Here is a 14,186-nt window from a genome sequence, read left to right as displayed (position 1 = left end):
GGGACAAGCTGCTCCCAGCCCTGCCTGGAGCCCTGGGGAGCACAAACCCTTCTGGAGCAACCCAAACCCCCCAGGGCTGTAGTGGTGCAGCCCCTGGGCCAGCCCCAGCTGCAGCCCCTCACCTGTGCCCTCTGTGCTCCCCACTCTGCACCTCCCCAGCTCTGGGGCACCACGGGCTCTGCTCCAGCCCCCAAGAATGATCCCAAGTATTAAACTTTCAGCAAAGCCATTTATTCCACTTTCCTGCTCCCACAGATCTCCAGGTAGGGACCCACATGAGCATCCCTAACGCCCCAGAGGGAATTCATGGCACGGCTGCCCCGTTGTGCCAGCACCCCAAGCGGGAGCCTGGCCACTGACATGGGCAGAGGTGCTTGACCAGAAGCCCCAGGCCTCAGCTGTGCCCAGTGCCAACACAGCCACGTCCGAGTCAAGACGGGGCATTTAAAAAATTGGATGTTTTGTTCCTTACAAATGAAAGGGGGACCTGACAGCAGCAGTGTGTCCCTGAAATCAAAGCATTATTCTAAGGCTCTGGCGCTCTCACGTAAGCACATGAACTCTCTCTGCAGGGGCTGTGCAGGTTGATCTGGGAAGCTCGCTAAGAGTTTAATGGCCATAAAAATAAAATCGCTTTTCCCTGCTTTAGACAAACCCAACCCCTCCCGGCTGGGCAGTGGGATCTCGTGGGCAGCACTGCAGCCAGCCACGGGTTGCAAAGTTAGAAGTCTCTCAGCTCACCCCCTTTTAACGGAGCGCCAAGGCGGCGCCGTCACTCCATGCCCTCGCCCTGCTCGTCAGCGCCCAGCCCCACCTGCTCCAGCGCCTCGGCATCGCCCTCCAGCCCCACCAGGTGCTGCTCAGCCCCCCCGTGCAGCAGGCCTGGGTGCTCTGCCCTCTCTCCCAGCTCATTGCCCGCTCTAGCCAGCTCGTTGCCCGCCTTGTGGTGGTGGTGTCCCGCAGCCCCTCCGCCGTGGTCGATCGCCCCCTTCTTCGACCTCTGCGTGGCAGCCACGGCCTCGGCCAGCTTCTCCTCCGGCACCATGTTCAGGATCTTCAGGGCAAACAGGAGCTGGAACTTGGCCGTTCCTACGAAGGAGTTGGCCAGGAAGTTGGGCAGCCCGCCCATGCGATCCTTCTGGGTGTAGAGGGGCACACGGACCATGCCCATCACCTGCAACAGCACGGGCACAGCTCAGCAGGGGCCACAGCAGCACCAGCCCCCCCTGCCCCGCACCCCCTCTGCCCCACACCCGCACCCAGTGCCCGCCAGCCCTCGGCCCAGGCTCGCCCTGCCCCTGTGCCATGTCCTGCCCTCCCTCCCACACCAGCCCTGCCCTTGCTTCCCTCAGCCCCCTGTGCCCCTTCACTGCCCTTTCCCAAACCCCCCGGGCCCTGCTCTCGCTGCCCAGCCCCTCAGCCCAGCCCTGGCTCTGCTCCCCCTGCTGCCCCTTTGCAGGGATCCCGCTGCCCCAGGCCACTACGGGCAGTCCCACTTGCCCCTCCAGCCGTGCCCTGCGTGGTGGGGACACCACGGCTGACCCACGAGTGCCCCTCTACCAAGCCACAACCCAGAGCCCGCTGCCTCTGCAGCTCGCCCGGCTGCCGACACCCACCGAGCGCCGCGGGGGCGCGGGGGGAGGCCCTGGCTCTCCCGCTCTGCCCCGGCCACCAGCCGGACCTGGCTGCCCGCGAGCAGGAAGGCGCCCCCGCAGGGGAGGAACTCGGGTCACAGCGACATCACCAACCGAGGTCACGGTCCAGTCCGGGGCACTCAGCCCGGGGCAGGGGCAGATCCCCCCAGCTGCAAACGGCCCTCGCCCACATCCTGAGGCCGAGCGGTAACACGGGGCTCATCCCTGCGTGGGTGGACACCGGGAAAAGCTGGAGCTCAAGCTCGCTACGCTCTGGAGCCTGCGGCAGACCCCGGCCACGGTCCCTAACGCCGATGCCACGGGCGGTGCGGGCACCTGCCGCCGGCAGCTCTACCTGCGGTGCATTCCCCGGCCGGGCTGGCCAGGGCAGCCCGGCAGGCCCAGGAGGGAAGCGGCGCCTTCCCTGGGCTAAGTGAGAGCTCGCACTCCCCTCCCGGGTGTCCCACCTCCATCCCGTGGTCTCGGGAATGCACCGCGCTGATCTCGATGGTGTGCAGCTCCTCCAGGGTGAGCTGCCTGGCGTAGAAGTGTGCCACCACGCGATGTGGCCCCTCTGTCAGGTGCGAGCACAGATAGTCAGCTTCCGTCAGGCGCACACAGCCTAAACCCAAGCCCAGCACCCGATTCAGACCGTCCTCCAGGGACCAGTAACGGCGATCCACGAAGCCCCCGGGAAAGCCCAGCAGACCGTCAAATCGCATCTGCATCTGCAATAGAGGCGCAGGGTGTTAACGGGGCACGGCGCGGCCCCCGGCGGGGGCCGAGGGGGCGTCACGGGGGCCTCCGGAGGAGCCGGAGGAGCGCGGGAGGCGTCGCGGCACTGCCGGCTCCGGCGCATCCAGGACCATTCACCGACAGCGGCCCGGCCGTTGGGGCTCCGCGCCCCGGCCGCACAAGCCCGCGGGCCCGGGGGCTCCCCCCCGGGCTCGGGCCCAGCCTGATTCTACCGCCCTGAACGGGAACTACCGCGGAGCCACCGCCCCTCAGCCCGCCGCCCCCGGAGCCCGCGGCCCGACCCAGCCCCGTGAGCCCCGACCCATCCCGAGGGCCCGCCCGCCGCCGCCCTGCTCCCGGCCCCGGCCCGGCCCGGCGCGGCCTCACCCCCCCCCTCACCAGCACGGCGTAGCGCAGCGGGATGCGGCCGAACAGCATGCCCGGGTTGGGCGCGTACAGCATGGCGTGGCACGAGTGGCTCCAGCCCGGGCCGAGCCGCATCGCGTCGTAGCGCGTCAGCGGTTTGAGCTCGGGCACGCCGGGCACGCCGAGAGTGGGCAGGGGCGGCAGTGCGCCCATGGCGGGCAGCGGGCCCATGGCCGCCATCGTCCCCACGGCCGCCATCGCCTCGCGCCACCGCCGCCCGCTCCGCGCACGCGCCGCGCCCACGACGCCGCGGGGGCGGGACCGCCGCTCGCCTCGGCCAATGGGAGCGCGCCGCGCGCCGCAGAGCCAATGGGCTCTCGGGGGCGTCCGCCAATCGCCGCGCGCGCCAGAGGCGGGGCAGGCGGCGGGCGGTCAATGAGGGGCGGGCAGGCTGCGCGCGCCGCTCGCCTTATTAGGGCAGCGCCGCGCGCGGGGGCTGGCGGCGCACGCAGCCAATCGCAGCGAGCGGAGGGGAAAGGAGGGGCGCCGAAGGGCATGCCGGGAAGGAGGCGGGAGCAGGAACGAACGAGCCCTCCTGCTGTGCCTTGGCCACGCCCCTCCGTGCCAAGCCCCGCCCCGCCCATTAGCCCCGCCCCCAGCCCGAGCCCCCGGTGCCCCCGGTGGACACGGACTCACGTGGCTGCTCCACGGGTTTATTACTACAAACATAGACGGGGAGGGGGGGGGACGCGCCCCGGGACCCTCCGCAGAAGCAGAACAAGGCACACGGCGTGGGCAGCGCCGGGCTCTGCGGGAACGGGGGGCGCGGGGGTCACCCCGAACGGGCCGGGCCGGGACTGACCCCCCCGTTCCCCCGTGACTGCCTCGGGCCGGGCCGGGGCTGACCCCGCGCTCCCCCGGTGCCGCGGAGCCCTGCGGCCCGGCAAGGCGGGGAGGGCCACAGCTATGTACAGGGCAGTGACAGCAAAGGGCTGTGCTCGGTAAGTACAAAATATACATCGTAGTGTCCTTCATCCGCGACTCGGACCCCAAACCCCGCCCCGGCCCCACAGACACCTCCCACGGACAAACACGACAGCAGCCCCTACCCACCGCCAGCAAACATGCACAGGCTGTGCCGAACGCGCGTCCGTGCCACGGACACCCCGCGCGGGTCCCGGAGCGCCCGGTGGGCCCGGCGGCACCCGGGGCAGGGCCCGGCCCGCTCACGAAAGGCTCTGCTCGTCCTCCAGGTGCAGACGGGTCTGCTCGAAGAGAAGGGGCTGCGTGGGGCTGCCGGTGCTGCGGACGGGGAGCGTCTTGGTGAAGTCGGACGAGCCTGGGTGAGGACAGGGGGTTCAGTGCCGGCAATGGGAGCCCTGGCGGGGCTCTGCCATCCCTCCCACCCTGCACTGAGCACGGGAGATGGGGCTGGAGCCAGCCGCTCATCCCCTCAGCTACAGGCTGAGTGTCACGGGTGGGACACAGGACACTGCCACAGCCTGGGAGAAGCCGGCATGGCCTGGATGGTGGTGGTGCCCAGGAGGCAGCAGAGCCCTCGCTCAGCACAAACCAGCAGAGAGGGGTTTCTGCTGCCCAGCCTGGTGTCCTGGCACTCAGGGGCAGCAGGAATGCTGTGCCAGGAATGGGAAGGCAGCGAGGGCAGAGGCAGCAGTGCAGTCTGGCTGGTTTGCTGCCTCTCCTTCCCTATCCCCATGGCCAGGACCAACCCCGTCCCCGCTCTCTGCCAGCACTCCCAGCAGGGCCCTGCTGCCCCACACTACAGGGATGCATAAGAAGAACTAGAAACGTACCAGCTTACTCCTCTATACCAACAGAGCAGGAATCAGGACCAAGTGCTGCCCAAGACAGGAGGGAGGAAGGCAGACAGAGAGGGAAGGAGACATTAGAGAGGTAACTCAGAACAGACTGCGACTCTACGGAAGAAAACAGGCTGCAACGACAACAGTCAGAGGTGAGGCCAGCGCAGGCTCCCACGGCACCCTGGGACCCTCCCTGCCTGACCCAACACTGCCCCAGCCCCAGCTGCTGGCCCAGAGCGCTCCCCTCCCTCACCCCAAAGCACACAGGGGGCCTTTGTCACACAGAGCTGTGCTGGGAGCAGCTGTGGCCCAAAGAGGAGAAAGGAGGGGAAGGACAGAGACACGAGGGTGAGGGAGGAGGAGAGAGAAGGGGGCCAAGTCACCTCTGTGTAAGCCCCCCTTGCCCACCGCCCACTCTGCCCACTGTTGGTGCAGGAGCGTTCCAGACCCGTTCCATCCCATACCAGGGCTGTGGGACACGGCTGCACAGAGCCCCGGCCCCGGGGCAGCCCCGGCCCCAACGGCGCGGCCGTTACCTGGCAGGAACACATCGACCGGGGCGTCGCTCTCGGAGCGCGTCAGGCTCCGGCTCTCGCAGCCGCCGTCCTGCAGCACGTCCTCCACCGAGGGCGGGCGGCTCCCTGGAACCAGCCCAGAGCGCGGCCCCTCAGCCCCCAGCACGGATCAGGGTGCTCACGGCCAGGGGGGGTCCAGGTCTTGATGTGAGGAAGCTCCCCAGGCCCCCCCAGCCCCACTGATGTGCCAGGAGTGCTGGTCACACTGGCCCGGCTCACAGTGCCACAAAGCTGCCCAGCACTCCTCTGTCACCCCATCCTTGTCCCCTCTGGGTGCTGACTGAGCACCACAGACCCACCCCAAGGACCAGAGACCCATCCTGTGTGCCCAGAACGGTGGATGTGCTCTCACCAGGACCCCAGTGGTGTCCCCAATAAAGCAAGGAGAGCTCATGGCATGGAAAGCTCTACCTGAGTAAAGCTCAGAGTAAGGTGGGATGCTTGGCAAATAAACCAGGGAAACCTGTGGATTTTGCTCCCTTGCCTCCATGAAAAGACCCTGGCACCCTTCCCTGGTGAAGAACAGAGCCTCAGAGATGGACTTAGGGGGCTGGATGTTTCTGAGCTCATTTGTTCATCCCCCAGTTGTCCCTGTCCCACCACAACAGCCCTGAACACCGAGCTGAGCTCTGGCTGCAGCCACACCTACCCTGCTGCACCGATGAGGCCTCCTCCATCTCCTCCCCTGCCACGCTCTGTAAGGAGGGACAGTACAGGTTACTTCTGCAGCTGGAGCCTTTGCTGTGCCATTCTCCTGCTCTGGCTTCCTCCAGGGAGCTGTGCTCAGGGCCAGGGCTTGTTCCAGGGCAGGAGCAGGGGGCTGCCCCAGTGCTGCAGCACCACAGGCTGGGATGGAGGGCTGGGCGCTGGAAGCTCCTAATGGCCAGCTCCCACCCCTGCCCCAAACACTGCTGGGCTTGCCCAGGATGCTGGGGAAGCTCAGCTCTGCCATGGCTCCAGCTGAGTGGTTTCCACTCCCAAAGAGATGCCAGGAGCACAGGGAGTGGCTACATCCTTCCCCATGGAGCCTTAGGGGTAAACAAGGCAGCCAAGACTCTTGGCTCGGGGCAATGGTCCTTCAGGAGGCGCTTCCATGTCCCAGCAGAGCTGTGGCTCAGAAGCCCCCCCAGCAGAGCACACACTCACCTCTGGAGAGCTGGTTTCCCTCAGGACCAGCTCGCCCCCGCTCAGCACCGCCTGCGAGTCAGAGTCCTCGGAGAGCTTCTCCTCATCCTCCTCGTGGATTGGGGATGAAGGAGACCGTAGTGTGCTGCAGCAAGAGAAACTCCATTTGCAGGGAGTTCCCAGCACCCTGGGGCCTGCAGGACATGGGGGCAGCACAAGCCAACTCTCCTGAGCAGGAGCTCAGACTGGGGAGCTGGATTCACCAGGGCCTCCAGTGCTGGCCACATGGAGAACAGCAGCAGCAGCAGGGTGGGACAGAGCCAAGAGGTGCCAAACTCCAGCACAGCTACAACAGCCCAGGTCCCACACTGCTCCTCACACTTTCAGGGCTCCCTTCCCAGGTGAAAATCTGGGCTGGAGCACAGTGAGTGCCAGGAGCAAACCCAGTCTGGTCTGAGCAGCCCCATATCCTCACCCAACCCCTCCAGCACAGGGCCAACAGAGGAGCCTTTAGACAAGAACTACAGGATCTCCATTCAGCACTTTGTGCTCTGAAATCCAGGTCACTCCTCTCCCCATTCCTTTGCTCCTGAGGAGCTCCATGGAAAGCTGAAATCCACTAAGGTTTGGACATCAAATGTAAATTCTAGGACTAAGTGCATTGGGAAGGAGACATTTCCACCTGAAGTCTTTACTGTGGGGGTGGTGAGGCCCTGGCACAGGGTGCCCAGAGCAGCTGTGGCTGCTCCATCCCTCAAAGTGTCCAAGGCCAGGCTGGAGACAGCTTGGAGCAGCCTGGGACAGTGGAAGTTGTCTGTCCACAGTGGGGAGTTGCAATGAGATGAGCTTTATGGCCCTTCCCAATGCAAACCATTTTGTGATTCTATGATTAAATTCTCCTCGTTAAAAATCCTCTTTCTTTTGGTGACAGAGGGAGACTCTTAGGAGATACAAGCTGTAACCTCAGGTTGAACACAGGGACAATATCCCAGTTCCCTCCCTGGCACAAGTACCTGCTGTCCTCCTAAACTCTGGGTTAGCTGTGGAGCCAGAGCCCTCTCCTGGCTCCCAGTTCTGGGGCCTGCAAGAGGAGCGGCCCCGTGCCCTGCTGACCTGTCTGGGGACTTGCTGCGCTTGCCCTTTTGGTGGGCGGCCTCCAGGGCTCTGTCCATGGCCGCGAGGGGGCGGCCGGCCGGGGCCACGCCATCCACCACCCCCGAGTAGGAGATCTCGTCGTAGAGCGGCGCCGAGGGCAGCGAGGGCGACACCGAGCGCAGCCCGTTCAGCGCCTCCAGCAGCGAGATGGGCTCGTAGCCTGCGGGGATGTTGTCAGAGCTCTGCAGTGAGAAACACGGGGGTGTTAGGGAAATATCACAGGATGGAAGCCCTCCGCCCCCCAGGCAGCCCATCCACACAGCCACCTCGGCTCCTTGCCTGGACAGCCACAAAATCCCCTCAGGGAATGCTGGTGATGCTCCAGGCAAGTTCCCAGAGCAGTGCTTGAGAGATTGGGCATCCCCCTGATGTGCTTTCAAGAGCTGGGCAAGGAGGGTGAGGCAGCAGGCTCCTAAAAAGCTGCTATAAAATATGTTTGGAATTTTTTTCTCCCCTGAAAGCTCCTGCAGTGGTTCAGAGACCCTTCCAGCTCAGTGAACATCCCACTTTGCTCCCAGGCATGGAACATGCAGCTGTTTCACAGCACCACCAGTGGCACCAAGGCAGAGCTGAAGGAGGGGAGCATGTGTGCAGCAGCTGAGAGATGGTTCTTGAGCCTGCCCCACTTCTCCCATGTGCTCTCACTGCTAACACTGGCTCCATGCAGAGTCACCTTTGCTAAAAGGCAGGAAAGGGATCACAGAACCACTGACCTCGTAAGGAGGAAGGAAAATCAATTCCCATTCCCTGTGTAAATCACAAAGCTGCCACTCAAAGGGACCCTTGCAAAGCCATTAAATCAACACAGGTTTAACTCCAAAAATCCTCCTGATCATAAAGACCCTGTGGACCCAGAGAAAAATGGAGTTCATGCTGCAGCCCAGGAGGCCACAGGCAGCTCAGCCCAGTCTGATGCAAATCAAGAGGTGACACTCCCACAGCTCAGGCTACATTAAATTGAGCTGTTTCAGCCCTGTGTCCTCCAGAGGGTGTTTCTAAGTTGTACAGAGGATGGCACCGTGCTGCTAAGCCTGGCCATGAACCTCCACAGCTCCTGTGTGCCCCATGTCCCAGTCACACCTGCAGATGAACCTGCCCAGCAGCCTGGTCCAACACAGCCCCTGATTTGGTGAGAGCTGAGTGCTCAACTGACTCACCTGTGGTCACAGGAGGAGAGGGAAGGATGAGTGGAGTCAATCACCAGCCCACATCCCAGGACTGGTCCTGTGAGGGTTAGGAGCTTTGAAGATAAACAGCTCAGCTAAACAAGGAATGGGCTCCCAGCTGCTGCCAGCTGTAGGTGGTGGGGCCAAAAGCCATCTCCAAAAAACTTTCCATCTGCAGACAGCAGCCCAGCTGTGCTATTCTGTGTGCAGAAAAGTCAGGGAGACAAACCCCCCTGGAATCCTGTTTGGGGCTTTTTCTCCTGACTGTGCAGAGCAGGCCCTGAGGGCTCAAAGGCTGCCTGTTGCTGTGGGGAAAGCTCAGGTTGCACAGCACAGCTCAGAGGCTGCAGGAGGATTTCCCACCAATGGCTAGGACACCCTCACTGGGACACCACTCCCTCGTGGGACACTCACACCAGCCCCCAGGAACACTGCCAGTGCCTGTGGGAGTCTTGCAGAGAGCCAGGTCAAGCCAGAATGGTTCAAACCTGAACCAGCACCAGGTTTACTCCAGACCTTCAAGCCCAGCAAGTCGTGTCCCTACAAGGCCGAGCATCTGAGCTGGCCTGAGCAAAAGAAAACTGCAATGTCCTTGATAGAGATGACAGCCATGGCTGCATTTGATGGGAGTACACAAAGGGCACAAACAGCCTGCCTGGCCTGGGGGCTCCCTCAGGTTTCCCCTTCCCAGCTCCTGGAGCCCCACAGTTGCCATCCATGCTGTCCCCAGCACAGCACTCCAGTCACACACTGCCAAACCCACTCAGAGGCTCCCCAGCCAAGACAAGCTCCATCCTTCCTGTTCCTGTAAAAGCAAACCAGCCTGAGTGCAAGACCAGCTCCAGCTGCACCTCTACATGCCAGCACCACAAACCACACCAAGATGTGCCCACACCAAACTGCCAAGGGGATGAGGTAAGTGCAAGGAAGCTTTTGGGTGAGCTGTGGGCACTGCAGCTTGCCCACAGCCCTATGAAGCTGTGAAAACATCTTGGCCAGGAACCATAAATGAGCCAGGGACAGTCCCTGAGAGTCAGCACCAGAGCCCTGTGCCAAGCTGTTCCTTCTGGCTCGTTCCTCCACAGGCAAACCAGGGATGTCAGTGATCATCTGTGCAGGGTGAGAGCATCTCACTGCAATGTGAGGGATGTGGAGTGTCACAGCCTGGCAGGGCACAGGCCAAACCCAGCGTGTCAGCAAGCCCTCGTGGTGACACTGCCACGTGCAGGTGACACTGCTGGCAGAGAGCTGCCAAGTGCAACCAGCCAAGTCCACTTACTGTTCTCACTTCCCTCCTAGGCTTCCTGCTGGGCAGGGAGACAGAGCTCACCTTAAGGGGTTTAAAGGGGTGCTGTCAAGAGAAAACCATGTTTTAAAGGAGTTGTTTCTAGAGGTTAGGTGACAGGAAGAGACACACAGCATCTCCTCACCTCGCTGCAGGTGACAGCACCCATGTCCTCCACACACCACACTCTGCTTCACAACCCTCAGGCTTCATCCCCCTATTCCTCAGCCCCAGCTGGAGGCAGCAGAGGGCAGATGAATAAACCCAACCTTTTCCTGTGACAGTATCAGTTCCATGAAAGCCTGTAGGATGATCTAGATGCACTTGTCCTTCTCATGCTAATCTTGGTGTCTCACCAGAGCCAGCTTTGAAGATAAACAGTGCTGCTCAGGCAGAGAGCTGCTGCCCTTCCCACACTGGGGCATGCAACTGGGCCCTGGTGCCACCAGCACCACGCTTCCCATCCCACACTCCCTCACATGCATGCCAAGACACCCAGGGAACTGCCACAGCTCCCATGCTGGGAACCCCAGTGCCAAGGGTATTTTATGTGTGCTGCCACAGAGATGTGTGTGCAAGTCAAACTGGAACCCCTCTGCCCTGTTTTCACAGCTCCCACCCTGTCATGCCCAGAGTCTGTCACTTTTCTGTTGGGCCAGGCAACAAGAAACCTTCTCATCCTGAGATTTCTGTGGGTTTGTTTCCTTTAATCCAGCAGGTTGATAAGAAAAGGCAGCACTGCTTGGGAAGCCCTCAGTGGAGGGTGTGACCAAACCTCCTGAGGTCCCAGCCATCAGTCCAAGCAACTCATGCACCCAGCAGCTGCTTGCTGAGGCTGAGAGCAGCAGCCAGGCTTTGCACAGGCTCAGCAGGTACTTACAGAGTGCTCATCATGGTCCACACTCTGTGCCAGGACAGGGCTGAAGGACACTGGTGACAGAGCCCCCGGCTTCTTCCTCACCGCCCGGATCTGCAGCAGGGCACGGAAAGCTACGAGAGAACAGGAGGTGGTGACTGCACTGCCCAGCAGGGCCAGGACAGGGCTCCTGCCCAGGCAGAGGCTGGCCTGGTGGCTGGGGCACTCAGGGACCCTGCAGATGGGACAGTGTTGGCCTGGTTTTGGGGCACTCACAGACCCTGCAGATGGGGCAGTGTTGGCCTGGTTTTGGGGCACTCAGACCCTGCAGATGGGGCAGTGTTGGCCTGGTGTTTGGGGCACTCACAGACCCTGCAGATGGGGCAGTGTTGGCCTGGTTTGGGGCACTCACAGACCCTGCAGATGGGGCAGTGTTGGCCTGGTTTTGGGGCACTCACAGACCCTGCAGATGGGGCAGTGTTGGCCTGGTTTGGGGCACTCAGACCCTGCAGATGGGGCAGTGTTGGCCTGGTTTGGGGCACTCACAAACCCTGCAGATGGGGCAGTGCTGGCCTGGTTTTGGGGCACTCAGACCCTGCAGATGGGGCAGTGCTGGCCTGGTTTGGGGCACTCACGCAGCCTGCAGATGGGGCAGTTGTTGGCCTGGTAGCGCAGCGTGTCGGCGCAGGAGTTGCAGAGGCAGAGGTGGCGGCAGGGCAGGATCAGGGTGTCCCGCAGGTCCGACAGGCACACCACACACTCGTTGCTGTTGTCGCTGTTCTCGTCGTCTGAGGGCTGCAAGGAGAGGCAAAGGGGCTGTGCCAAGCTGCCAAGGAACAGGAGCCTGGTGGAATTTCCCACCCAAAGTCTGCAAATTCTCTTTTTGCAGCTCTCAGCAGGGGCTCCTCAAGGAGAGCAAGCTGTAGCCCACACAGCCCTGCTCACACTCCTTCCTCTCTGGGCACTGCACTGGGAATTCACGGCAGAGCTGTCCTTCCCCACAGCCATGTTCTGTTCAGAGGGGACCCATTATGGGGCAGGCATCCCCTTGACTGAGGCTGACCAGGAACAAGCCCTGGTGGCTCCAGGGTCAATAGGGAAGTGAACTCTTTGGCACTCTGGCCTTTCTTCCCCACAGACAGAGCAGCCCCAGAAGGAGCTTTGTGCTGCCTGCTGTCCCAGCCATGTCTAGCCCAGCTTCCACAGGTCCCCTGAGCAGGTGAGTGATTCTCCTGCATCCCCTGTGCTGGCACAAGCTCTGATGCAGCTGCAGGAGAACCAGCCCAGGGTGCTCACCTGCCCACAGCTACCCTGGTAAAAGGCTCAGTGTGCACCCCTTCAACATGAACATGTTTCACACCCATCTTTCTCAGAACCCCACAAACTGGATCACAGCCACTGATCAAGCTGGGAGAGAAACTCCTTCCCCAACCACAAGACTGACACCAGAAAACTCCACAGTCTCCCCACTGATGTCACAGAAGTTGTGCCAGAGCCCACCACGATAACCCAGGATGGGGGGTACCCTCCACCTTCACCCAGGGCCCCTTTGGTCACCTGGGCTAACACGTGCCAGACCAGGGACAACCTCAGTGTAAACAGCATTTGTGCTGCTGCCACATCCTCACCCTGCCTTTTATTGGAGGGAGAGCAGGCTCTTTGCTGTCCCACTCACATGGTTTGCTGAATAAGGAAGAACAAAAATGGCCCCAGGCCACTTGTCTGACGGGCCAGGATTGCTGGATCACGAGAATCATCACAAGACCCAAAAAGAAGCCCTCAATCCTGTTCATTCCCTCCCTCAATCCTGTGCAAGAAAAATCTTAGCAAACACTTCTCCCTCTTGCTTCTTCAGGTCCTACCTGTTGGCACAGGCAGACAGGGAGCACAGGATGCTCAGGGCAGAGCAGAGCAGAGGAAATCCTGCATGTCTTGGTCTGTGGGTGCTCCACTGTGTGCAAAGAGTGCACTCCACACCCCAGAGCTGTGTGATCCCAAGGCCAGCACTGGGTACACTCCACAGCCCAGGTGGCAGCAAAGGGCAGCTCTACAAAGGCTTCAGGAAGAATAAATCAGTCACACAAGCTGTGCAGGGCTGTGCAGCAGGCTGGGATCCAGCAGCAGCTCCTGCCTCAAGTTTCTGGCTATGGCATTTGCATACACATGCCTTAGGGGTGCTGTGCTTTCTCCTGCTGGGGAATGCAAGAGGAATGCAAGAGGAATGTCTCTGGACACTACAGGAATATGCAGAACCCCAACCAGAACACAAAGGAGACACAAGAGCAAAGCACAGACACCAGGCATGACTGCCTTGACTGCAGAGACACAGCAACACTGGCTCTCTACAAGCCCCAAAAATCAATGCTCTGACACACCCCTGGGGCATTGATGCCTTTCTCTCCTAGCAATCCCAGCCATAGGGAACATCCTCAAGAGCCTCATGCTGCCTAAAATTACCTCAGCACAACTCCACTGACTGTTTGGGCTGACACCAGGGATGAGCTGTCATCCCTGGGCTTCTGGGGTGCCTGCAGGAATGGACACAGCCTGGACTATGGGAAGCACCTCCACCCTGCCCTGGCAAATCCCCATTGTTAGGCTCAAAAGCAGAAGGTGCAGGCTGGGAACTCCAGCTGAGGGAGCTCCTGGGCACCTTTACCTTGGTCTCCTGGTTGTTCTTGTTCTCGATGCCGTAGATCTCCTGGAGCAGGTAGCTCACCCGGTCAACCTGGGGGAGAACACCACACTGCAGTGACAGCTGCTCTGGCATTACTGGTTTGTGACCACCTTCCCTCCCTCTTTCCCTGTGTCAAATGTCTGTGTTACACATAGAGCTCCCCTATAGTGACATGAAAAAGGCAACAAACAAATATTGCAAAGGACAGCTGGGAGAATGAGCCTCTCCTTGCTCAGAAAGTAGAGCCCATCCTGCCTGGTGTGAGCGGAGAGTAACAGAAATGGCTAGTTGGGCTATCAAGATAATCTAAAACCAAGTATTCTGCTTGGCCCAGACATTGGGAATACACACTCACAGCTCAAATAATCCAGAGGCAATCAGCCTTCTACACTGCTCTCTGAGATCCTGCTTAACTTCAACCAAGATGAACTTGCACCTATTTTTGCAACCTCAGAGGATGGGCTGTGCCAACAGCTCCTTCCTGGCACACCAGTGGCAGCACATCACCTCCCTGATCATCCTGAGAGCATAAGGTTGAGCTACTGAGGACAGACAAACTGTGTCCCTTAGCATGAGGAGCACTCAAGGAATAACTCTGTGTTAGTGCAATGTCAGTTACTGCCATGCCCAGGCCCTTGGTGCCATCTCTACATTGGGGGTGTGGTGGCAGGAGGTGCTTGAGGCACAGGTGGAAGCTGCTCAGAGCCCCAGGCTGGGACAACTCCAAACCATGACTTCTGCAAACTGGCAGAAGCTGCAAACCCCACTGAGCAGCTGAATTTCAGCACT

The 14,186-nt window shown here is 61.0% G+C and overlaps 2 protein-coding genes across 8 annotated transcripts in view; both read right to left on the bottom strand.

Annotated features, from left to right (window-relative positions):
* Nucleotides 1-209: 209 nt before the first annotated feature.
* On the bottom strand, nucleotides 210-3,038 carry NUDT16L1 (nudix hydrolase 16 like 1). Its single transcript, XM_064726082.1, has 3 exons — nucleotides 2,769-3,038; nucleotides 2,102-2,362; nucleotides 210-1,174 (listed from the first exon to the last, which is right to left on the bottom strand). The coding sequence occupies exons 1-3, from the start codon at nucleotides 2,991-2,993 to the stop codon at nucleotides 773-775; spliced, it is 888 nt and encodes a 295-aa protein (XP_064582152.1). The 5' UTR covers nucleotides 2,994-3,038; the 3' UTR covers nucleotides 210-772.
* A 396-nt stretch (nucleotides 3,039-3,434) lies between these two features.
* The window catches only part of MGRN1 (mahogunin ring finger 1), a 53,302-nt gene continuing 42,550 nt past the window's right edge, over nucleotides 3,435-14,186 (bottom strand). For 2 of the 7 annotated variants that reach the window (XM_064726077.1, XM_064726076.1), the window contains exons 9-17: nucleotides 13,380-13,448; nucleotides 11,356-11,515; nucleotides 10,745-10,854; nucleotides 9,859-9,930; nucleotides 7,372-7,595; nucleotides 6,280-6,403; nucleotides 5,783-5,828; nucleotides 5,095-5,199; nucleotides 3,435-4,074 (exon numbers count right to left, since the gene is read on the bottom strand). In XM_064726077.1, the coding sequence (XP_064582147.1) occupies nucleotides 3,962-4,074; nucleotides 5,095-5,199; nucleotides 5,783-5,828; nucleotides 6,280-6,403; nucleotides 7,372-7,595; nucleotides 9,859-9,930; nucleotides 10,745-10,854; nucleotides 11,356-11,515; nucleotides 13,380-13,448 (1,023 nt within the window). In that variant the 3' untranslated portion in view covers nucleotides 3,435-3,961. Of the gene's footprint in view, nucleotides 4,075-4,549; nucleotides 4,690-5,094; nucleotides 5,200-5,782; nucleotides 5,829-6,279; nucleotides 6,404-7,371; nucleotides 7,596-9,858; nucleotides 9,931-10,744; nucleotides 10,855-11,355; nucleotides 11,516-13,379; nucleotides 13,449-14,186 lie in introns of those variants that run through there. The other 5 variants (XM_064726079.1, XR_010442035.1, XM_064726081.1 and 2 more) reach the window with 5 other exon arrangements.

Source organism: Zonotrichia leucophrys, chromosome 14 (assembly GCF_028769735.1).
Source record: "Zonotrichia leucophrys gambelii isolate GWCS_2022_RI chromosome 14, RI_Zleu_2.0, whole genome shotgun sequence".
NCBI lineage: Eukaryota > Metazoa > Chordata > Aves > Passeriformes > Passerellidae > Zonotrichia > Zonotrichia leucophrys.
Note: the sequence above shows the minus strand (reverse complement) of the source record. Positions and strands in the feature narration are given on the sequence as shown.

What these genes read in the sequence shown, in the direction of transcription:
- NUDT16L1 (XM_064726082.1), bottom strand. Translation starts at nt 2,993, where the DNA reads ATGGCGGCCGTGGGGACGATGGCGGCCATGGGCCCGCTGCCCGCCATG. An exon ending in CGCTGCGCTACGCCGTGCTG is followed by an intron (nt 2,363 to 2,768) that starts GTGAGGGGGGGG and finishes CCTCTATTGCAG; the next exon opens with ATGCAGATGCGATTTGACGG. An exon ending in CCCGAGACCACGGGATGGAG is followed by an intron (nt 1,175 to 2,101) that starts GTGGGACACCCG and finishes GTGCTGTTGCAG; the next exon opens with GTGATGGGCATGGTCCGTGT.